Source organism: Panicum virgatum, chromosome 9K (assembly GCF_016808335.1).
Source record: "Panicum virgatum strain AP13 chromosome 9K, P.virgatum_v5, whole genome shotgun sequence".
NCBI classification, from domain to species: Eukaryota; Viridiplantae; Streptophyta; class Magnoliopsida; order Poales; family Poaceae; genus Panicum; species Panicum virgatum.
Window position 1 is genome coordinate 48,034,553 of NC_053144.1, and position 23,221 is coordinate 48,057,773.

The window sequence follows — 23,221 nt, forward strand, 5'->3', positions numbered from 1 at the left end:
GACTATGTTTGCCCTTATTTATTATCCATATTTGACACTAATTGATTCTTGCATGCATATTCACTTTCTAAATAGGGTAGAATGACTTATTTTTTGAGACAAATTTTGAATTTGATAGTGACTTATTTTTTGGGACGGAGGGAGTACTTGCTATGATACCGGTAAAAAAATGTGTTGACATCGGCAGCCCGAGAGCCAGCCGGAGTGCTAGACCATCTAGCCCATCTAATCTCTGTCATTCATGTAAACTCAATAAGCAATGGGCCAACGGCCCATCACAGGGCACAACCACAAATGACCTCTTGTTTATTACTATGCACTCTGCAGTCCGTCCCACGCAGCGAGTCAGCGACGCTTCGTTTTCCTGCCGGCGTCTTCTCGGTTCTCGCCCGCGACGACGATGGCTCCTGTAGCTCCTCCGCTCCTGCAGCCTCGGCCGTGGGTCTAAGGCTCTGAGCCTCAGAGATCAGGTTCTGATGACCACATAACCTCAGTTCTTCAAATCTCCAGTGCAATATCAGTTCAATTTATGAAGTCTGAATGTTTATTGTTTCAATCTGTTAGCTAGTGGTGTTTAGATGTCAGATACAAGTGGACAGGAAGTGCCTTGTTAGCTTCTTCAATTCAATTTTCTAGCAAAAGCAAAATGCCAGGTAAGGGATTGATTATTTTGGTAAGTTATTATAGTGGCTGTTGCATATGATTTCCTGCACGCTCTCTCCACTCTCCTCTTAGCCTCTTAGGCTAATTATCCTCACTAATTTAAAAGGTAATCAATGCATGCTGGAACGATTCTTGAAAAGAAAAGTATCTCCAGCCGGGGAAGGTGAGGATCGTGATGTCGTGACTCCTAGAAGAGATGACAATGCATCAAACATCAATCCTACTGCCCATCGTACTTCTCGAATCTCGAGAAAGGAGGTAAATTGGGACGAGCTTCCTTACGATCCTGCAGATAGAAGGAGAATATCAGATTACATAGGACAAAAGTTACAAGATGATGTAAGGCGAAAGTATTTAACTAGAGGTCATTGTCAGCATGAATGGTTCACTACATATGACTGGCTAGAGTATAGCGAGAAGGTGGATAAGTGTTTCTGTTTTTATTGCTACTTATTCAGAGATTCCAATGAGGGCCAAGGTGGGAATGATGCATCCATAATAGATGGTTGGAAAGGATATAATAACACCAATAGGCTTCAAGATCATGTCGGCAGCAAATGCGATAGATTTCACAACACAGCTGTAAAAAGATGTGACAATTTGTTGAAGCCAGACCAGTCAATTGGTGCTCATTTCAACAAGCAAAGCAATGCCACTAAAGAGAACTATATCATTCGACTGACTACATCTATCAAAGTTGTTCGATACTTGCTACATCAAGGTTTAACTTTCCGTTGTCACGATGAATCACAAGAGTCTACAAATAAGGGAAATTTTTTAGAGTTGATACAACTTCTGGCAGAAGAAAATGACAAGGTCAAGAAGGCTGTTCAAAGTGCTCCTGGTAACTGTAAGATGGTGGCTCCAGAAATTCAAAAGAATATTGCTAATTGTTTTACTGAGGTAAGATAAGTTGGGTTTACTATCTCTGATTGTTCACTTAAAAGAGTTAAAGATTAACTCACAATATCATTGTCTCTTTTTTGTAGATCATAGTGAAATCTATCATTGAAGAAATTGGTAGTGATGTGTTTTGTCTATTAGTAGATGAATCAGCTGATGTTTCAGGCAAGGAACAAATGGCAGTGGTTGTGTGGTATGTTGACAAGCTTGGGGTCATAAAGGAGAGACTGATTGGAATTGTTCATGTGAAAGAGACGTCAGCTTCATGTCTGAAATCAAACATTGATAATGTGGCAGAACCGCCCAATTTATCCCGCCTTAAGAGCGCCCAATCATCATTTAAAGGAATAATCCAGTCAACGCTCTTAAAACAGAATAAATCTGGTAGTCCGTCGGGCTTCACCCGAACTTTCCACCATACAACCGTTCCATAAACATGCATACGGGATCACGAGCATAGAGCTTCAGATATTACACACAGGCATTTATTATAGAACATAAAACTAGGAAAGTGTTATTACAATATAAGAACAAACTTAATGTATACCGACTCTACAAAGTTTTCAAAGAGTACACCTACAGTCTTAGGGATTGTTGCCAGACAAGTTCATATATTACAACGAGTTTATAAAACATTCAGAGAGGTATGGACTCCACATACTCTCTGAGTCTTGGTGCTTTACTCCTGAGGCTCCTCCGGCGGAACTGTTAAAAACATTTCAACACAAACACTGAGTACAAAAGGGTACTCAACAAGACTGACCCGACTAAAAGAAAATAAATGCAGAAGATCAAGGAGCATGCAAGGCTGTTTAGAGTGGACTGGTATGTTGGTTTAAAAAAATTTGGACTCCAAACAATCACTTCCTAACCGAGACTCATATATAGACACTAGACTCAAGAATAAACCTCATTCACAAACATTACAATAACTCTAGGTTCACAAGCAACAACTTTTATACTAGTTGCATCGTAATTATTTACGATGTTTAAGCGAGATCAAACGGCATTCATATCCGAGAATTGCGGCGATTCGAATCGATTTACATCCTGCAGGAGATAACTGGGCACACGTCACGTACAACTTCCAGTAAGCTGCACGCGGCAACCTTTCACGAGGAGGATACTAAACCCTGAACCAAGATTACCAACACCTGGGTTCGCACCCCCGTGAAGGACCCCCCCCCCCCCCCCCCCCCCCGTCGAGCCTGATCTCAACACAGGTTTCAGGCTACGACCCCGCCACCTATATCCACGTCGAGTGGGGTACAACTTGGTTCAAGTATTTAGGTCAACCAAGCTACCGGGCTTACTGGTTCCATATGTCAGCATATGACCAGTTTGTCAATGCCTGATCAAGGTTAAACATACCGTAGTTCCTTATTTCTTTCTTTGAAAGTGAGGACAGAGCCAGAACTCCTCTTCTGCTCTGTACTCAACGATCACACTACTCTTCAGACATTGCCTGTTTATATCAAGTGAACCTTTGAGTAATACCTAGACCTTTGGTTGCTTTTAGAGTGGGTTTCTTTTAGACCTTTTGGTTTGATGTAACTAGTTAAGAAGGTGGCAAAGATGTCCTTAAAGCAAGGAAGTTAAATATGCATCAAATGGGTTTCAAGCAACTCCTAGACTTAAGCATTCACATGCGATAACATAAAACAACAACAATCATTAAGAAATTAGTAGGTGTCAAGCCCACACTGCTCAAAGCAAACCCTTTTTGTCCAAATTTCACTGCTAAACTTTGAAATCGTCCAAAATAAAAGTTGTAGACCTACCATTTGGCTACACTTTTGCTTTTAGGAACTTCCTCTAATTTTGCCTCTAAGATAGTCAAAATCAGCTCTGAACATGGCTGGTCCAATCAAATTTCAGAAATTCAAAAAACTTATTCCATTTACCAGTTTTTTAATTCAAATTTAAATGGCTTTCTGCCATTTTACATATATACAAATAGTACCACTGTGAAGCCTGGACATCCAAGTTTCCATTTTGGCACATGTTACACAAAGTTATTACATCGAATGTCATTTTATTCATCTCTAAACTCAGTCATTTGTCACTGTTTTCAGACTGAATTGTCTGTCTTTGCTGAAATTCTTGTTTTCATGTAACCTTGGAGCTTTCAAATATGATCAAGTCACTATTCCAAGTCTTCCAACTTAGTTCCATTACAACACTCATACCTTGCACTACATTTTCCATATTGACCCAATGTTGACTTAGTCCACAAAATTGCAAATTAGGATCACTTAGAGTTTGATCCCACTCATTAACAAGGTTGAGTTGTTACAGATAATCTATTTACTAAGTATGGATTGAGCTTAAAACAGGTGAGAGGACAAGGTTATGATGGAGCTAGCAACATGAGAGGTGAGTTTAATGGTTTAAGAGCTTTAATCTTGAGAGAGAGTAGCTCAGCGTACTACATCCATTGCTTTGCTCATCAGCTGTAATTAGTCCTTGTCTCAGTAGCTAAAAAGAATGATGATGCCAGTGATTTCTTTGACATGACATCCCTATTAATTTCTGTGGTGTGAGCTTCTTGCAAACAAAAGGATATGATTCGAGAAAAGCAGTAGGAGAGAATTAGAAAAGCTGTAGGTAGTGGACAAATGAGTAGTGGAACTGGATTAAATCAAGAACAGTCCCTTCAAAGAGCCGGAGACACACGATGGGGTTCTCATTATAAAACCCTTAAGAGTCCGTACAATTTGTTCCCTGAAGCTATTGATGTGCTGCAATATGTTGAAAAAGAAGGTCCAAATGATGCGAAGAGACGTCAAGATCGTGGTCTCATAGACTATCTTAAGGATTTTGACTTTATCTTCCACTTGCATCTGATGTTGCTTATTTTAGGACATGCAAATGCTTTATCATTGTCATTGCAAAGGAAAGATAAAGATATCTTAGAGGCTATGATAGAAGTGAAACTAACCAAGCAGAAATTTCAACAAATTAGAGATGATGGTTGGGAATCTTTATTGGAGACAATATACTCTTTTTGTGAAGAACATGGAATACCTAAGTTGGATATGGATGAGGACTATATAGATCGACATAAGCCAAGGAAAAAGATTAACCGCACAAATTGTCAACACTATAGATATGACTGTCTGAACCCAATTATTGACTTGTAATTTGCAGAGTTCAATGATCGTTCTGATGAGGTGAACTCTAAACTTCTTACCCAGATCGCTTCTTTTAATCCCAAGAATTCTTTTGATGCTTACAAATTTGAGAGTTTGATGGAGTTGGCTCAGTCATACCCAAAAGATTTTGATTCAACACAACTAAAAGATCTTGCACGTGAGCTTCCTATTTACATTGATAATGTGAGAGCTGATGAAAGATTTGCCAAGTTTAATAGTATTTCTGAGCTTGGTAGGATGATGGTGCAGACAACTAAACATCTTTCTTTTCCTTTGGTATCATCTACTGAAGCTCGTACTTGTTCTTTCTATTGCTACCGCATCGATGGAGAGGTGCTTTTCAGCGATGAAAATTGTGAAGACCGTACTGCGTAATCAGATCGGTGATGATTTTTTGAATGATTGCATCGTATGCTTTGTGGAACAAGGATTTCTAGCTACCATTCCAAATGATGATGTTATTGTGCGCTTTCACAAGATGAATGGCCATAATCGTAGAGAGAAATTGAAGTTGTAAAGGGAATGCTATTGTAAAACAATATGATATATATCACCGTTTATTATTCACTGTATTATCTATGGAATTCTTGTATCACACTATCAATAGTATGTGTTAAGTACTCTACACTGACACCGGCGACCAAATTTTCTGGCTTCGCCCCTGACGTAGAGCCAGGCCGCGAGCGAGCCGTCCAGGACGGCGGCCCCACAGCAGCACTCGGCAGCGTCGGCCACTGATGAGGACATCCCAACCGTGCATGATACTTCAAATGTCAAGAATTCACCATCCAACATCAAAGATACAAATCAAGAGCCACTTACAAGACGTCGTGCCAAGAAACTACAAGAGCAGGTGAATTTATTCCTAACTGATTGTACTTTTATGACTTCTAAGGATGTTATACTACATAAATGTTCTACATTGGTTGTGCTTAGGTGTACACATGAAGAAAGAGGACCAGATCGGACCCAAAAGAGCACCAGATCGGACCCAAAAGAGCACCAGATCAGATCGGACCACCAGTTCGGACTACCAGTTTGGACCACCAAAAGAAACACCTATAACTTTTGATTCCTAGAAGATATGAGAGCCCATGAGTACTCATTGGAAAGCTTATTAAGTCTACTTTCCAACCCAGGAAACCTCACATCGTTTAGACTCTCCAATAAAATGTTATCGTCAAAAGACTCAAGACTGGTCAGAAGGTCAACAGTCTGCCAGACCTTCAAATTCTCATGCAAAACTGTACCAATCTACAGAGTTTCATGGTGCAAACTATACATGGTTGGAAAGATAAATAAGTCTACTTTCCAAAGCAACAAACCTCATGTCATTTGGACTTCCCAATAAGGAGTTATGACTGATTGAGTGGAGACTGCACAGAAGACCAACAGCCACGTGAGGCTCCTCGGGATTTCAGTTCGTGGTGACTTTTCATTTACCATAACTCCAAAAACTCTAAGGTCCTTTCACATCCAGCAAGGAGGGTTGTTCCTTCTATAAATATCATATGTATCTCAGAGATTAGAAGACTTTTGATCATTTGATAAACTGAAATTGTTTTGCAGCCGAGCTGCTGAGTGCCTTGCACACCCTTTTCTTCCTTGTTCTTCTTGGACTTGTGAAGAGATCCCTCTAGGTTCCGCTACTTCGTGTTGTACGGTTTCCAGTACGGTTGTACCATTTTGTGTTGATTAGTCCCGGTTTGTGGTTCTGCGATCGTTTGGAGATCGAGTCGAAGTCCTCAAGGTTTCGGTGTCTCTCTCCCCGACGCTTGGTCGCATCCAACCTTGGCAGGTATAAAGCTATTTACCCGCTGTTCGCAGCAAAGCTATCCATGTTCTTGAACCTACTGTCGTGAAGATCGGGCCATCCTTGTGCTAGAATATATCGGCACCTATCAGCCACCGTGCGCACCATGGCCACAAACTGCAGCAGGCGGCGGCTGGGGTGGTGGACGCCGGGGGCTCGGCGGAGGGCGCGGGGTAGGAGGCCTTCGAGGTGGGCATCGGGGGCGAGGAGATGGGGGCAGGTAGTAGTGATTAGGCCAATCCGCCGCCTCCCGAACTGCCAGGTACAGCGCAGCCGAGCAGGCAGCTCGGCAATTCGGTCCCCACCAGATTCGCCGCGGTTTCTTTGGCAAGTGACCGCGATGGCGGGCGGCGGCCGCGCGGGGTTCAACGTGGGCAGGCAGGTTTTCGAGACGACCACCACCACGCTCGCCAAAGCCGGAGTGGGCACGACTTAGGGGCTAGCGCGTGCGACGGCCTGGGGGCGCGGCGATGGCGACGACAACTACTAGGAGAGAGAGAAAGAGGAGTATTTTAGATGCCGGACCCACATGTCACATAGTTAACCGTGAGAATGGATGGAAGACAAACCGAAGGGTACACAGGTAAAAAATGGTTCGGGCGAAGGCATACAAGTGTGAGCAAACTTTTTAAGGGTATGGAGGTAATCACCAACTTTCATAAGGGTATAAGATAAAGGACTACAACAAGAGAGGCCGCTGGGGCGCAGAGGAGCTGAGGAGGCGGGTCGCTGCTGCCGCTTCCACAGGGAGGAGAACCGCGGTGCGCCCTGCCAATTTCCGTGGCGAAAACTCGATTTTGTGTCCGGCACTTGTGGAAGACTTTGTTGTGACCGCAAAATCTAATACCCAGATATGTGCCATGTTGTCCTATATGGAAGTATTACCATTTATTTACATTTTTGTTGTGCCAGTATTTCTCCATTGTTTGCAGTCAGACCTGTTGTGATTTAATAGAAAGTTGGCCGTTGATGTTTAGATTGCGGCACATTGAATATTGCGGCAATAATTAAATATAGACAAAATAAAAAATCTAATTGCACAGTTTGCTTGCAAATTACGAGACAAGTCTTTAGACACTAAACTACTACAGTAACACATGCTCTAATAACATATTAATTAGGCTTAATAAATTTGTCTCGTAGTTTATAAACGGATTATGTAATTTCTTTTGTAATTAGTCCATGTTTAATATTTTAAATGTGTGCCGAAATATTCGATGTGATGGATTGAGAGCCCATTTTGTGATTAGACACTAAACTGCTATCGTAACACATGCTTTAATACAGTATTTCCAATGAAATTTCCAAAAGGTTGCCACGAGCTGCAATCGATTGAGAGCCCATTTCTGTTCCCATGAAAAGATTCCTTATAATTTGTTGTATGGGTAAAGACTACGTAGTACACACGGTGCCTATATGATGAAGCAAATACTCTCTGATTCATTGGAAATACTGGAGAGCCATCGGGAGACCAGCACTGGGCAAGCAGCAGCCGCCCATGAGACCATCCGTGCAACTAGCATCATGTCCCTGATTCAGTGGGTTTCTCCCTGGCAAAGCTCGTATCATTAGACTGACTCCAACAAGGCAGTGTAAAATTGGAAGGCAAAGTAGCCTTTTGCCTCGAGTGAACAGTAAAGGTTCGACAGGCAAAAATTTGGTCTCTCCAACAGCGAAAGCAGTCGCCGCGACGCAAAAACCGCGGGGAAGAGGAGGGGCAGCGCCGCATGCCGCGTGGGGGAGGAGGAAGGAGGATCGAGAGGGGCGCCTGCCAGCCCATCCGCCGGCGGAGCTCGATTCGGTGGCGGCGGAGCTCGAATCGGCCGCTCCGCCCCTGCTCCTCCACCTTCTCGACTGCCGCCAAGCTCCCCATCGCCCTCGTCCCCAAACCCAAACCCCACGCCGCTTCCCCCTCCGCGCTCCCGGCCTCCACCGACATCGCGCTCCCGGCCGCGAGGGCGACGAGCTCTTCACCGCATCTTCAAGCTCGGCCGCAGAGGAGCTCGGCCGCGGGGCTCGGTGCAGAGGAGGGAGCGGAGGGGCAGCGCCTCGCCTCCCTCCTCCCCGTCGAGCGCCGTGACGTCGCCGCCGTGGAGGGGTCCCCGTCGAGCGCCGCGAAGCCGCCGCTGTGGAGGAGCTCGAATCGGAGTAGAAGGAGGGCGCCGCGACGCCGCCGCCGTGGAGGGGCCGGCGATGGAGGGAACCGGAGATGGAGGGAGCCGACAGAGAGCGTAGGGGAGGGGGCGGCACGCCGACGGACCCGCCTGGCCCTGCCGGCCACTCCCCGCCGAGGCCTCGCCGAGCCGAGCCGGCCGCGATCCGTGATTTGCCGCGAGCAGGAGGTGAGGGAGGAGGAGGGCGGCGCGGAGGTGAGGGAGGAGGAGGCGCTCCCTCCCGGCCTCCCACGACGGCGGCGGAGGGGATGCCTCAGAGGAGAGAGGGAGCGCATTTTTAGCTCACCTCTCTCCTCTGATGCAAAATGCATCCCGTGTATGCCTGCTCTGTTGGAGAGTGTTTCGTGATACACAGTGCCAATTGGTGTTGCAAAAATGGCGATGCCTCCTCTTGTTGAAGTCAGTCTTAGACGGCCTGAAGGCTGAAGCACGTTGTCTGAAGAATGTCCTGGAATAAATGGCATGATATGAATAAAACTGGGCCTTAATCACAATCAGTAGTACACATGCACGTCTTCTCTTACGGTTATGGCTCTGAATAAACCCGCTCCTTGGGATTATACAACAAAGCAAATTCCTGTATCGGGAAACAAACCGTGTTTGGTTTGCCCTGAAAAAAAATTTATGAAAATTTTTTGGTGTTTTGACCATTAATTAGAGTATTAAATAATGTCTAATTATAAAAAAACACCTCCACAACTATGGTACTGTAGCAGTTATTGTAGCTAATGAGGCATTTGACCATACGATTAGGGGATGATTAGACGCGGTTGCTGTAGCATCACTGTAGCCAATCATGATGAAACTTGGCTCATTAGATTCGTCTCGAATAGTTACACCCATACGTGAAACGATTTCACAAATAAACTTTGTTTAGTACTTCATGCATGCATTCATCTTTTTAAAAAAAAATCATGATGTAAACCAAACATGGCCACAACGTCTGCCTCGTCTCTCGTCTCGTCTGCCTGATGAGTGCAATGGATGGCACAATAAAGTTGTTGATGGCCATTGATTAGACACTAAATTGCTTTGTGCAAATCCTACAAATTTTAATCTGATATATTTACATTGCACCTGATATATTCTCGTTATCTTAAATTATTCCTGAGCAAGATGAGGTCGCTTTCCAAGAGCTGGCCCGGATAGCTAGCTGATACTAGCAACGTGAACTGAAGGACACTGAACAGTCACTCCTGAGCAGTCTACAAGTAACCACTGTAATTGCACAACAGTGACGGCTCGGCTCTCGACAAAAAGAAAACGAAGTGTACAATAGTGACATAGCTCTGGCGTCATGGTTTTCCAGCGGCTACTGCAGGGTTTTTCCTTTTCAGCGGGAGGTACTGGACTGCACTTTGACATGCCAATCCACACGCACCAACTGGGTGGGCTTCTTTTTTTTTCGGAAGGGAACTGGGTGGGCTCCGGATATGGCCCGGCCAATTCTTTTTTGGGCTTCAGGCCCAGTGCAAACAAAGGAAGGATGAGACAAAACGATCCTAACTTGGACTTCCAACCATTTTCCCTTGAGAAGCTAGCAAGCTTAACAGATTCCGATAAAGATTAGCATCAGTATATAGAATAATTTTGCTTGCCTCTATTCATTTGCCACATTTAGCGCTAATTGCGTATTGCATTGCATATTACCTACTTACTATAGGATAACAATCCTTTAAGGGTACAAAGGAGTATTTTCAACATGGTTGTTGCGCCAATATGCTGGGGAATGAAGAATTGTAGCGTGGGGTTTGGGTCGTGGTTCGAGATCTAAGGTTCTAGATGTCGCTGCCTCGCTGGCCTAGGAGAGATGGTCGAGGAGGAATGGCCGAATGGGAGGATGGTTGGGTTGGTGTCTTGGTGACATTGTCCAACATGATGGGGTAGAGTGATAAGATAGAATACCTTAGAAACGGAGTTCATTTACAGTGAAGGGGCCGCTGTAATGAATCAATGGAGATGCTGCCAGTATGCGAAGAGCGTGGCGCCATCGTCATTGTACTCCTTGTATACTGGGAGAGAGGATTCAACGGAGGTCGGCGAAAGAGCAACGTCCATCGACGGATAACGTCTTCTTTTTTCTGGATTTATTTATACTAAATCTCCTACCCAAACAATGATTGACGTTTAGGGAAATTAGTTCAAAAATAAACTAATTTGTTTGTCCTCAACCCCACGTATATTTAAGAACGGAGAGCACAGCATTTTCAGGTTCTGATTGATCCAAGGCACAGCAATGCAAATATGAACTGTCTTACATTGACATGACGAAGACGAACTAAAATTGTATCGTACCGCACAAACTGACAATTATTCGTTTTCTTCGAAAAAAAATTAAAATAACAATTCTACAACGCTGATCTCACATGTAATTATGCCACTAGAAACTGCGACATACATCATGGAATCTAGCTCGATGCGCTCATCTGCACGTGTAGCGAACTCTTGATTCAGACTGCAACCCCGTTGCTGCTGGTGCCAATCCTCACGTCCGGGTTCCGCACCGTCTTGAGCCACATCCCGGCGAGCACCCGCGACGAGAGCAGGGTTCACAATATCGCTCGAAATTTCGCGGTATACCCGATATTTCGGTTTTATCGGCGGGGTCCGATATTTTTTTTACCGGCCGAAATTGATTTTTTGAATATTTGTTTCACTAAAAAATAAATTTAAAAATAAACATAAAAAATAAAAAATAAAAATAAAAATAAAAAATCCCGATATTCCCGATATTTCGCCTATATCGGTGATGGCCGATTTTTTTTTCATACCGGAATTAAAAACCCTGGACGAGAGGCTCCACACGACGTCGGGCCGCTGCACCCTCGCCTGCGCCGTCGGCGTCGCCGCCCTCCTTCCGACGCGGGCCGGCCCGTGCGCGAGCATCCACTGCATCGCCGTCAGCTTCTGCCTCTCCGCGCCCCAGCTCGCCGCGCTCCCGCCGGCACCCGACGGGGCCCGCCTCACCTGCACGCCGCCGACGTGCAGGCTCCGCACCTTGAACCTCCCGGCGCTGTGCCCCGCCGCGCCCAGCAGCCTCGCCGACTGTATGACGGCGACCATCGGCGCGCCCACCGCCTCGTACCGCCGCGACGGGTCGCGCACCTGGATGGCCGCCACCAGCGTGACGCGCCCGTCCGAGCCGCCGCCGGACCACTCGTCCGAGGGCACCAGCGCGTCGAACACGCTCGCGTCCCCCGCGGCCGCCGCCACCTCGAACGGCGCGTCCTCGTCGGCCACCTCGGCCTGGACCGCGAGCGCGTCCACGGCCATGGCCTCCAGCTTCTGCAGGGAGAAGGCGAGCACCTCCTCCAGCGTCTCCGGGTCGTCGCCCGCACTCCAGATGCCCGTGGCGACGCGCTCGCTCCGGCCCACGGACAAGGCCGTCGCGAGCTTCCGGACGACCTGCACGGATCGCGCCGCGCTCGAGGTCGCGCCCTGATCGGTGCGCCGCCCGCCGATGACCGCCTCCGCGATGCCCTCGAAACCCACCTGCTCGGGCGTCTTCCCCGTGATATCATCCATGCCGCCCAGCGACGCCAGCCTGCCGCGCACCTCGTCGGCGCCGCCCGCCGCCGCCATCTTTTGGAGGACGTCGAACCCGGTCGTCGCCAGGGAACTCGGCAGCACGAACGGCCTCGACACCTGCATGGCGAGCTTCGGGGGCCCATCCCTGCTCGCCAGTGGCAAGTCGAACGGGTTCATAGACACCAGGAACCCACCGTCACGCGTCTGCACGGCAGGCCCGATGGCCCGCCCCAAATCCGGCACCACGAGCGGAGGCCCCGCCGTCCTTGGCGACGGTGACTGACTTCTTGGCGTCGTCACGGGCTGCCTGAGCCTGCTGTTCTTGTCAATCTCCACCTGAAGCTTCCTAAGGAACTCCACAGTCACCATCTCTTCATCTGCTTCCAGTTGCTGCTGCTGCTGCTGCTGATCCACCGCCTTGGGTGACATCCCGTTGGTCATCAACGCCTCGATGGCCTCGATCTGCTCGGCAATGGAGTCGAGCTCCCGCAGCACGTCGCGGTGAGCCTGGTAGTGGACGACTTCTTTGACCGTTTCAACGCCCTTGTCCACGACCTCGTACTCCGGGAGACTGCACATGTCCCCGGCGTCGGCGGTGGAAGCGGAAACCTCGTCGTCGCCGGCGGGCTTTCGAGACGTCACAGGATCTCCATTCTCGTCGATGCGGAGTCTTTCGAGAAGCTGCTTGTAAGCCCTCATGGATGGTGAGATGGAAGCGTCGGGCGGCGAAAGCTTGGGCTTGGGCCTGCTTGAAATACTGAAGGAATTCTTGCTGTGAGCCCTCGCGCGAGAGGGTGCCGGGAACACGTCCGCCGCCGTGGTCTCCGACGCCGCTTGCGCGTAGAGGCTGAGCCCCGCGTCGTCCATGAGCTGAAACCCCAGCTTGAGCAGCAGCTCCCCGCCGGCCGCTTTGCCGGAGAGCGCGAACGTCCTGTCGACCCACCTGGTGCGGCGTCCCTCGGAGGTGGCCCTGGCGACGGAGTCGAGCACGAGAGAGCTGACGTCGACGGTGTGCGCGCCGAGCAGGCTGGCCGCGCCCCGGGCCTCGACGGCGACGACGGATACGACGAACCTCCGCGGCTCGAGCTTGAGCGGCTTCCCCGTGCCCGCGCCGCCGGTGAAGAAGAGGTTGCACCTGACGAAGAGCGTCTCGTCCAGGTCCGCAGCGCCGCCGCGCACCCGGCACGGGACGGTCTGCACCGCCGAGCCGTCCCGGGCCTCCGCCTTGCGCACGGTGACGGCGAGGCGGAGCCCCTCCATGGAGCCCGGCAGGCCGCGGACGGCGTCGGCCTCGACCGAGAACAGGCACGCCGCGCGGCGCTTCCCGAGGTGCGCCAGCGCGCGCACCGGCCGCCAGCTCTGCCACGCCGACGCCGGCGCCGCTCCTCCACCCTTGCCACCCCCCGCGCCGGACGCGGAGCTCCAAGAGTCAGAGGCCGAGGCCGGGGCCCTAGAGCGCCAGAGCGAGAGGGAGGCGCGGCGGGACGACTGCGTCCGGCGATCGTCCCGCCCCGGTCCGTCGACGATGCGCGGGCCGTCGTCCCGCGCCCCGGCGGCGGAGCGCACGATGGCCAGCGACGCGGCGCGGCGGTGGAGGTCGCTCGGCCCGTCGAGGTAGTCGCTGAGGCTGGTGCCGTAGCTCGCCGGGCGAGGAGCCACCTCGCCGCCCGATCCGGCCATGTGGGAGCACCCCGCACGGTGGGTCACACTCGCTTGTACGTACGCTGTCTGCTCGGGGGAACTCGTGGCGCGCGCTATCTAACTAGCTAGTAGCTCCTACGTCCTGGCGGCCTCCCCACTCCCCAGCAATAGCTTTTAGCGCTGCCGTGTTGGCGCGAACGCGGGTTGAAAACGGAGAGCCTACCAACCACCTAGCGCACCACTAGTCCACGGCCCCGCCGACCGGGGACTCACTCTCGAAATCCGACGGCTCCGGCTGCGCCCGCCCCCGCGTCGTTGGTCCGATCGACGGCTCGCGAAGGCGCCATGCCCCTCCGCGGCCGTCCGATGGCTGCGGCTTTATCCACGGCGGCGGAGGTCGAAGACGACGGGACGAGAGGGTGTCGGTGTGGCCACAGCCACACCGCACGTCACGCGCGCGCACGGCGAGCGGGTGATGGAATTGAAGCCACGAGGATTTGGTGCCTGGTCTGACGGCCACGGACTCTCTCGCCGGCCCGGGCTTCCTGTGACCGACCGGGCCGATCGACCGGGCCCGACGGACCCTGGGGGGCGAAGCAAAGTTGATGTGATCCGGCGTTAAATGCGGGAGGGGAGAAATGACGCCGGGGAAGAGGAGGAAGAAGCCGCCGCCGCCCGGGTGTGGTTTTCTTGGCTGCGTGTAGGCGGTTCTTGCCGCGAGGAGAACCATTGGGATGGGAACGGTGAGCGTGTCGTCTTGGCGTAACCCTTGGCGTCGCGGTCACGCACGGCACGCGCTCTCTCCCTTTTCCGGCGCCCGGCTCCCGCCCACACCACACACGCCGGCGTCCGATCATCCCCAGTCACAAGAACCTCCCGGAAGGCCGGAATCACACGCAGCGGGCGGAAAGCGAACCCCCCGATGAGGCCGCGACCGCGCCCACGATTTCATCTCCGTTGCCGTTGGCTGGCAGAGAGCAGACCCAGCAGAGCGGTGATCGAGCAGCAGGGCGCGTGCTCGGCTCGGCGACAGCCTGCCTCGCCCACTTTCAAACTCCGGCGACTCCCCAGCCGCCGGCCGGCCGCAACGGCGGGCGCCACGGCCATCCAGGTTAGTGACGGCCCGACGCCTCGCGCCCTCGCTTTGCCGCGCCGAGTTCCACTTCCACCCCGACCGGCTCACGTCACCGTGACCCTGCCATAGGATCACGGCCACCCACCGAGTACTCTGTTGGAACGTGGCATGTAATCATTCCTACAGAATTCAGAAACGATCCGGTCAAACCAGTTCACTCAGACTCAGTTAGGCCAAATCACCCAACTGCCCAGACAACTGCCGATACTAGCTCACTTCACCACCCCTGGTTATTGGTTAACCTCCAGAGTTCAGAATGGCTTGCAGATTACCTCAGGTTGGTGGATTCAGACATGGCTGGAGCCTGGAGAGATGTAAACCTTGCTGATTACTTCCTCCTAGCAAAGAAGCAGCAGGACGCATTTCTTATATACTATTAAATCTATTATTAGATAGCAGGGTAGCAACCAAACAAACCAATCACTGATACATATATGACGACCACAGATTTGTTCTCATAGAACACACGCCTATACTACTACCAGTATGTTATAGACATTATTAGCCAGTCTTTGACCACTGCCCCACTATTCAGACTGTGTTCTCTTCTCCTGGATTCACAGAGCTTTGCCAAAGGGTAGTGAGGAACCCCATGACGAGCTGAAGAGAGCGGTATCTTTGCGCAGCAGAAAATCAGTAAACTTCAGGTGCCTCCCTCAGGGGTACATTCAAGCTGCTTTCCATTGTTTGCCACCAAAGTCCAGAGTTGTTGCTTTGCATCATTGTGGCAAACTCAGAATAGTTGGTCTGGCCATCCTGAAAATTTACAGAAAGAGAAGTTTACACACCAGATTTTTCACCAGGGATAATTTTTCTCCCTCCATGCTATTTTTTTCTGCACCTATTGTTCTGATCTTTGACAAGACAAGTGCCTTAATTAGATATGAATTAACCATATGTATCAAAAGAACAGGATAGCTCTTTTTCCTTACAACACTACGAAGGCGCATGTTAGCACACATTTCTTTAGAAAATGGAAAAGAGGACATCTTGGTGTTGGTGTTAGGACTGCAAACTGTAAAAGTATCATGCATGACCTTGTGCTTTTTCTTCTCTTATCACCTAAGGCAGTTCTGAAAGTGAAATAATTTAGGACACCAATGCACTTTTGTCAAACATGAAAAACAGAATAATTTTCCAAAAAACCCTAGATCAGTCTATTGCATACACTTCTTAAAAATCACCGAACTCATACAGCTTTGTAAGAAATCAGAAGGTAGACTTACATTGTTTTGATTAACCTCCAAAATTATGTCTTCAAGGAAAGCATCTTCCATGTTTTGTTCCACTTGAGGCTTTTGAAGCTTGTCGACGGTGATAAACCACTTCCATCTTTGTCAAAGTATGTAAAGGCAGGCATCAAGTGTTCTTTGTGTTCTATTTTACCAAGGGGTACTGTGGCAGCAATAAACTCCTCCCAATGGATACTGATGGTGTTGTTGCTATCAGGCTGAAGTATAATTCTTATAAGTTAAATAGATAAAAGCATCTCTACAAGGTTGATAGTATTTTAATAAAAATCCAAACTACACTGTATTGCAATGATACTCCCTCCGTTTTTAAATATATGATGTTTAGAAAAGCTAATTAGTGAACTAAAAAGACATGCTTCATTGCTTCTTCCAATGAGTCCATGGGTCAACAGAGTCCTCAGCCCATGAGCTTAGTAGAGTGAAGTGACGAAGACAGGAATTTGCTACCTCATTTGTGTTTGGAAGGACCAATTCAGTAGAATGTTCAACAGCATGATAGTACTAGTATTGCATATATGATGTCTAACTTATATAATTCTTCCCACTAGCACTTGGAAACACTATTGCAAGTTTTAAAAATGATACGACGTATGTTCCCATATATTGCTACTTTGCTAGTACTTCATGCAGTAGCTACTTACCGCATCCATTAAACCATTGATTTCAGTACGCTTAAACACTGAGCAGCATCTTCTCAACCCTTCTTTAAGCTCACCCAAACTAATCATGCCTCTGTTTTCGGTGTCCATTGCCTTGAACATTTCTCTTAACCTAGCAGTCTCCTGCTCTGAAAGATGCTCACCAATAACCTGAATGCAAAGCAACTGGAAAGATTAGAAACATTTTAGAAAACAAATGAAACTTGATAGTGTATCGCCATCCTAATACAAGCTATGAAACTACATTATATCTGAATCAACCAAAAAATGACATCTCAGAATGGTGAAGTGATCTGATCGATTACTTTCTGAGCTTTGAAGCATCAACGTAACACATACATTACTTACAATATTTGCACGGACAGACAATAATCATGTCAGATATATGAATGAATAGTAGAATAACAAAAGGTTTAGGACACCAGGTAGAGAATTCTGAATTCAAGAAAATTGATCTGCGCATGATTTACACCAATTAGGTTGATTTTAACCTTTCATAGCAGGTATGAATACTAGTGAAACTTTTATTATGTCATAACAAGGATCGCCAAAGGATGCTAGCCCAGTTGGTTAGTCACTCCGGCGGCACCCCTCAGGTCCTGAGTTCGACTCCTCGTGTGAGCGAATTTCAGGCTGAGGGTAAAAAAATCCCCTCGCTGGACCCGTGTGCCAAAGCACTGGTTGTGAGACGGCCCAGGTCGGCCTGAGGACCCTTACATGGCCCAGGCACAGTTCCCAGGGGTTACGTCTCCCAGTGTCAGGACGGGGCCAGAGTTCGGGGATTTTCTCGGTCGGGGAAGCCGAGGCTTCTTCTTAAGTTAATACCGGTGGGGCGGTCTTTCCCCACCCGGCCGAGTTTTTTATGTCATAACAAGGATCCATGGTGGACAAAAGTAAATAAGTAATAAAAAAATCAACCCCAAATGTTTTCAATAGTCTACCTAAAGCTTCACCATGGTGATGAAATGAATAAAAACAACTTCATCATGGCATGTGCAGATTAGGAGAGAAGGGGGGGGAGCACATACCTGCCGAGCTAATTTCTTTAACTTATTCGTTGCAGATAAATTGTTTGGATGAGAAACAGTTGGATCTCGAGTTTGATTAGTAGCCACTCCATTATCACATATCCAGGGATGCTCTGAGCATTTAGAAGAAAAGAATATTAAATTGTGAAAAAGTAACATTATGAACTCTTCGATCTTAGAATAGTTACTTCATAATTGCTGGATAGAATTTGGTTTCAACTTTGAAGTCACTCTACAGAAAAGCAGGACACATGAATATGAGGTATTGAAATCAGGAAATGTAATGTGGGCAAGGGTTAAACAGCACTAACTTAGAACTTCATGGGCTTTTAATCGCTCTGACGGGCAAGGGCAGAGCATTTTTCTTATAAGATCCTTTGCGCTGTCTGATATCCTCTGCCACTGTTCTGATTCTAAATCAAAATGCCCAACCTGAATTTTGTCATATACTCCTCTCCGTGTATCTGGTACAGGATGAAATGAGTCATTTAGCACATTCAGAAAAAGGCAGTGAAATAAAACTTCAAATATATGTCCAGATAATTGACCTGCCCAAAATGGTGGCACTCCACTTAGCAATACATAGAGTATCACTCCAGCTGTCCATATGTCAGCCTCTGGTCCATAATGGTTCTGCAGTACCTCTGGAGCTATGTAATATGGGCTTCCCACTACTTCAGTGAAAACCTCTCCTGAGATTTTGTAACTCTGTATTCAGAAAAAGGCTCTGGAACAGGTGCATACTTCTATATCCCAGCATAAACTAAAGTTGGATAGAGTTGAATCAGGCATGAAAAGAACTATACAAGGAGGAAACTATATCTATACTGTTGACCAAGCCATAAAATAAGTAGCAACAGAAAACACAATGCTTGACTTGTTGACCACATGAAAACATGCTGTTGTATTACTATGCAATTCTTTTAGTTTTATCTGACAGATTTCTTGAATTAAAGTATCTATAACCTAGCTCAAAAGATCACCAAAGTAGCACTTAACTAGTTCATTACTTGGCATATAAACAGCCTGATGTCTTGAATTTAAGAAATGTAATACCTGGTTTGAAGAACACAGAGAGACCAAAGTCGATTACTTTTATCGACAAGTCATCATCTTTATCCTGTAAAAGGAAGTTTTCAGGCTTGAGATCCCGGTGCATGACCCCAAGTGAATGGCAGTTCTCTATGATTCCAACAATAATTTTCATAAGCTCTGCAGCCTTCTGCTCACTGTAATTCCCCTTAATAATCCGGTGATATAGCTCACCACCTTCACAGAGCTCCATGACGATGTGCACGGCCTCTGCATCCTCGTATGCATCCTTGATGGTGACTATATTCTTTTGGCCTGAAAGATAGTGCATTATCTGGATCTCGCGGCGCACATCCTCAATATCTTGCATGTTGACAAACTTCTTCTTCAGGATGGACTTGCATGCATACTGACACCCAGTGCTGATCTCAGTGCAGAGGTGGGTTGTCCCATATTTGCCATCTCCAAGTTTCCGGCCAAGGGTATAATGCTCTGTAACATTAGGAGTCTTTTGACCAAGGACGGAGATGGATGTTAACGTTCGTCTCAGCCCTTGCTGCATAAGATCGGCGATACTGGACCTAGATGATCCTGAGAAGCAATCCTCAGTATCGTCCCCATCATTGTACCTTGAAGCCAAACACTCATTCTGATATCGGTTGTAACTGCTGTACTTGTTTCCATAGGTCCCATTTTGGCACTGATTTCCCATGCCTGCAACTACAGGGAATAAAATGCAAGTTAAACAAAATAGCTAATGCACTGTGGACAGTACCGGAGAAGTTCTTTAACAAGAAAGTTCTACTACCTACCCTATTTTTTTTCTCCCCGACATATGTACCTTGTCAAAATTCCTAATTACATGTACCTATTACTGCAAAATAAATTTAGAGCCAAATCTAGCATAAAACAGAGCAGCCAACAGAAAAACTTCAACATATATTATCAACAAAATAACAACAGCTAGTATTACGACGATTTTTTTCGAGCCCCATAAAATTTTTGGAGCAACAATTCCCCGACTTGGTGTATCAGTTCGCTGTACCAGTACAACTTAAACCCACACACAAATTTAGGACATTCTCCCAGCGATAGTTCCCTTTCAGCTTATTACTGCGGCCCACAATCCCCAACCCAAGACTTCTTGGCACCAAAATTCACCCGGAAAACCTAGATTTCCACCAAATCCTGCCCTGGGATGCCTCCTAGAGGCCACAGCAACTCCCCAACCCACCGCTTCTACCTTCTAGCTCAAGTCCTCTCCGAAACAGCTGAAATCTAAAACCGACAGCGCGCGAACGAGGTGAAATGCAAGTCCATGTGAACAGAAAGCGGCTCAGAAGGATCTTACCCGACGCTGCAGCCTCGATCGGAGCTGCGAGGCGGGAGAGCCGGGGAGAGGGACCGGGGCCGGATTCCCTGCTCCCCCAGGGGCCTAAACGTAAAAACGGGAGGAGGAGAAAATGGAGAGGAGGACTGAAGAGCCGGGGAGGAGGAGACGGCCTTTTTATACTCCGCGGCGGGGTAGTTGAGTGCCGCGGCGGGGTGGGACCGTCTAATTTACGGTCGACCGGTCGGAGGCCTCCGAGCGGTCGATTTCAGACAAACAGCAAATTTCAATCCATCACGTGGTCATGTGATATTCTTCCACCGTCTTTATGCTGCGCGGACACCCATTCCACGGCCCCACACCTACCCTTCCACCGATCCTCACCTAAACAAAATATATACAAAAAATTTAGTTGCAAAATTATATAACAAAACTTATGAAACAAATTTTTACAATCGTAGATAATAGACTTTATGTACATAATTATTATACAAAGAACAGGGACAAAATTATACATACAAAAATTTTGAATAGGAAAATTTTGCAAAACGAATATTCCATACGGTGCTGGAAAAAATTTGGAGACCAAAATTTTAATATAAAAATTTTGGAAAAAATATTGTGAACATAAATTTTTAAAAAAAATCAATGAGAAAAAATTTACCGTCAATCCTCCGACCATCCGTTTTTTCCTTTTTTTAAGGAAATTTTTGTCGTTTTCTAATAAAATCCTTCCAGAGAAACTTTTCAAGAAAAAATTTTGGAGAGAAAAAAACTTTGATCAGAAAAAATTGAAAAGAATTTTTTGAGAAAAACATTGAAGAAAAAACTTTTACATCCAAACTAACAAAAGTTTGGGAAAATCTTTTACATCCAAAAATAAAAAAGGGAAACAAACGTTTTTACGTCACCGCGGCTGCAGCCGCCATGGGAGCCGGGGGAGCCCACTGCCAGCTTGCCGCGCCGCTCGTCCCGGAGGGGCGAAGCTGCGGAGCTCCCCGGACGGAGATGTCGGCCTTGTCCAGGCCATGCATCCTCGCCTGCCGCGGGAGTTCTAGACACCGGTCTGCCACCTGGTTGCTCGCCGCTAAGGATCTGCCTCCTTTTGCGGAGCTCCGCGCCTGCTGATCATCGCCGGAAGAAGAATCCAGCGAAGAGAAGAGAGAGGGAGCAGAAAACGAGAAAAAAAAAAGGAGAAGACTAGCCGCTGGATGGAGATGGAACTATGGAAGAAGATAGCGATGCTCATGTGGGACCCTCCACATGAAACGGTATGTGTCTTCTGCGGACTGGGCGGGCACTGATCTGATCGACCGTGAGATGGCTTCAGTGTTCACCTTACCGGCGGTAAATCGCCGGTTACCGGTGATTTTTACCGTTACCGCTACTTGGCGGCAACACTTACCGGTAGCGGTAACCGGTGTTTTCCGATTCAAAATTTAAAAATACAAAAGTCAAAAAAACGGTTACCGCTACAGTAAAAACGGTAAAATCTACAGTGCAAACGGTAAGGTGAACCCGGGATGGCTTCCATCCGGGCGACTGTAGAAACAGTACTGGGCGGCTCTGTGCGGCGTGGAGGACAGGTTTTGCCGAGCTGGAGGTCTGCGTGGATGGCCGTGATTTTCCGGCAATGGCAGATTGTTCAAGATCGACGGCTTTGATGGTAAACTTAGCATCCTTGCCATCTTTTTGTTGGTACGAAGCAAATGCTTGAGTGTTGGTCCGAAACAGCGATAAATAACACTTTATACAGTTGGATTCATATTTGTATGTTGTATTATTGCGACATTGTATGTTGTATTATTGTGGCACGTCTAATCTTCGTGTAAAGTTGAGATGTTGTGCGCGCTTAGAATAAATTATGCATCGTTTGAAGGCAAAAAAAACAATCTAGAAAAATAAGGTGGACAAGCATTTTTAGCTACGAGATCCGAATATTCACTGGATTCGAATTGTTTTACGACAAGATATGACTATAAGCTGTAAGCAACTTTTAACATGATGATTGTAAGCAAGGTTTTCTTTACTCTAAAAAGGAGTACAAGTATATCTAGCGTCTTCTTGCATATTTTTGTTTAGCGGCTGACCTTTTTGTTTTTGGTTGGTTTTTTGTTTGATAAAAGAAGAAAGAAGTTGGGTGATTCATGGTGATCTGCAACAATAATTGCAAATGGCTAGGTGATCAATTGTATGTTGTATTATTGTAATGTGCATGATTCCCGCATGAAGTGTGAGAATTTAGGCAAGTTCTTGCACAATCATACGTCATTTTTGAAGAAGTGTTTCTAGAAATGTAAGAACAGACACGCATATCTAGTTTTAGTGTGCGGATGCTCATCCAGTTTGAACTGTGTTCATGATAAGATATGGCCACAGTCCAAGTTGTGGGCGGCTTTTAATGTCATAAGTTCAAGCGAATTATATTTACTTCAAACATAATATGTGTATTTAGCATTTATAAACAAGTGATGATTGTCGGTACCCCGGGACCGGGGTACTCCCTCCTACTGCGTCTGGGCAAGGACTCGCGTAGTTATCCTAAACTACGCGCTGAAGAGCAGAACAGCCGGACCACTACGGTCCGGAGTCCACCTCGCCGGGCCAGCGGCCCCGGACCTGCTCTCTGCTCGGGGGAGTGACCGGTGGCACCACGTGTCCCAGAGAAGGCAGCGCCCGGCGCAGATAGCCGGGGGTCCCCGGACCCCTATGCCATTCGGACCCCCCGGCGCGCGGGGAACCAGCATTTCACCCAGGAGGGGTCCGGAGCCGCCACGTGTCCGCGGGCGCGGGCATGAGTCTTCCGTCGGAAGACTCGCCCACCCACCGCATTTAATGCGGGAGGCTGAGGCGTGCTCTGTCGCCGCAGATCACGGGGCAGCTTTTGCCATACTCCACTATCGATCG

At 47.7% G+C, this 23,221-nt stretch overlaps 2 protein-coding genes and 1 pseudogene across 4 annotated transcripts; 1 reads left to right on the forward strand and 2 right to left on the reverse strand.

The window, feature by feature from the left end:
- Positions 1-997: 997 nt before the first annotated feature.
- On the forward strand, positions 998-5,096 carry LOC120648055. The gene is made up of 5 exons (XM_039924829.1): positions 998-1,002; positions 1,122-1,479; positions 1,737-1,849; positions 3,863-3,942; positions 4,717-5,096. Exons 1-5 carry the CDS (start codon positions 998-1,000, stop codon positions 5,094-5,096), a joined length of 936 nt encoding a protein of 311 aa, XP_039780763.1.
- Positions 5,097-10,912: 5,816 nt separating this feature from the next.
- LOC120651834 (protein PLASTID MOVEMENT IMPAIRED 1-like) lies at positions 10,913-14,463 on the reverse strand. Of its 2 annotated transcripts, none has more exons than XM_039929471.1 (2): positions 11,505-14,463; positions 10,913-11,251 (listed from the first exon to the last, which is right to left on the reverse strand). In XM_039929471.1, the coding sequence occupies exons 1-2, from the start codon at positions 13,914-13,916 to the stop codon at positions 11,159-11,161; spliced, it is 2,505 nt and encodes an 834-aa protein (XP_039785405.1). In that variant the 5' UTR covers positions 13,917-14,463; the 3' UTR covers positions 10,913-11,158. The 2 variants fall into 2 exon arrangements, with proteins under 2 accessions (XP_039785405.1, XP_039785406.1); XM_039929472.1 differs by having other exon boundaries at positions 10,913-11,243; positions 11,497-14,463.
- A 911-nt stretch (positions 14,464-15,374) lies between these two features.
- LOC120651835 lies at positions 15,375-20,467 on the reverse strand (annotated as a pseudogene). The gene is made up of 8 exons (XR_005666336.1): positions 20,336-20,467; positions 19,009-19,704; positions 18,501-18,644; positions 18,264-18,416; positions 17,953-18,065; positions 16,907-17,074; positions 16,239-16,462; positions 15,375-15,768 (listed from the first exon to the last, which is right to left on the reverse strand). The product of XR_005666336.1 is annotated as a calcium-dependent protein kinase 23-like (transcript).
- Positions 20,468-23,221: the final 2,754 nt, after the last annotated feature.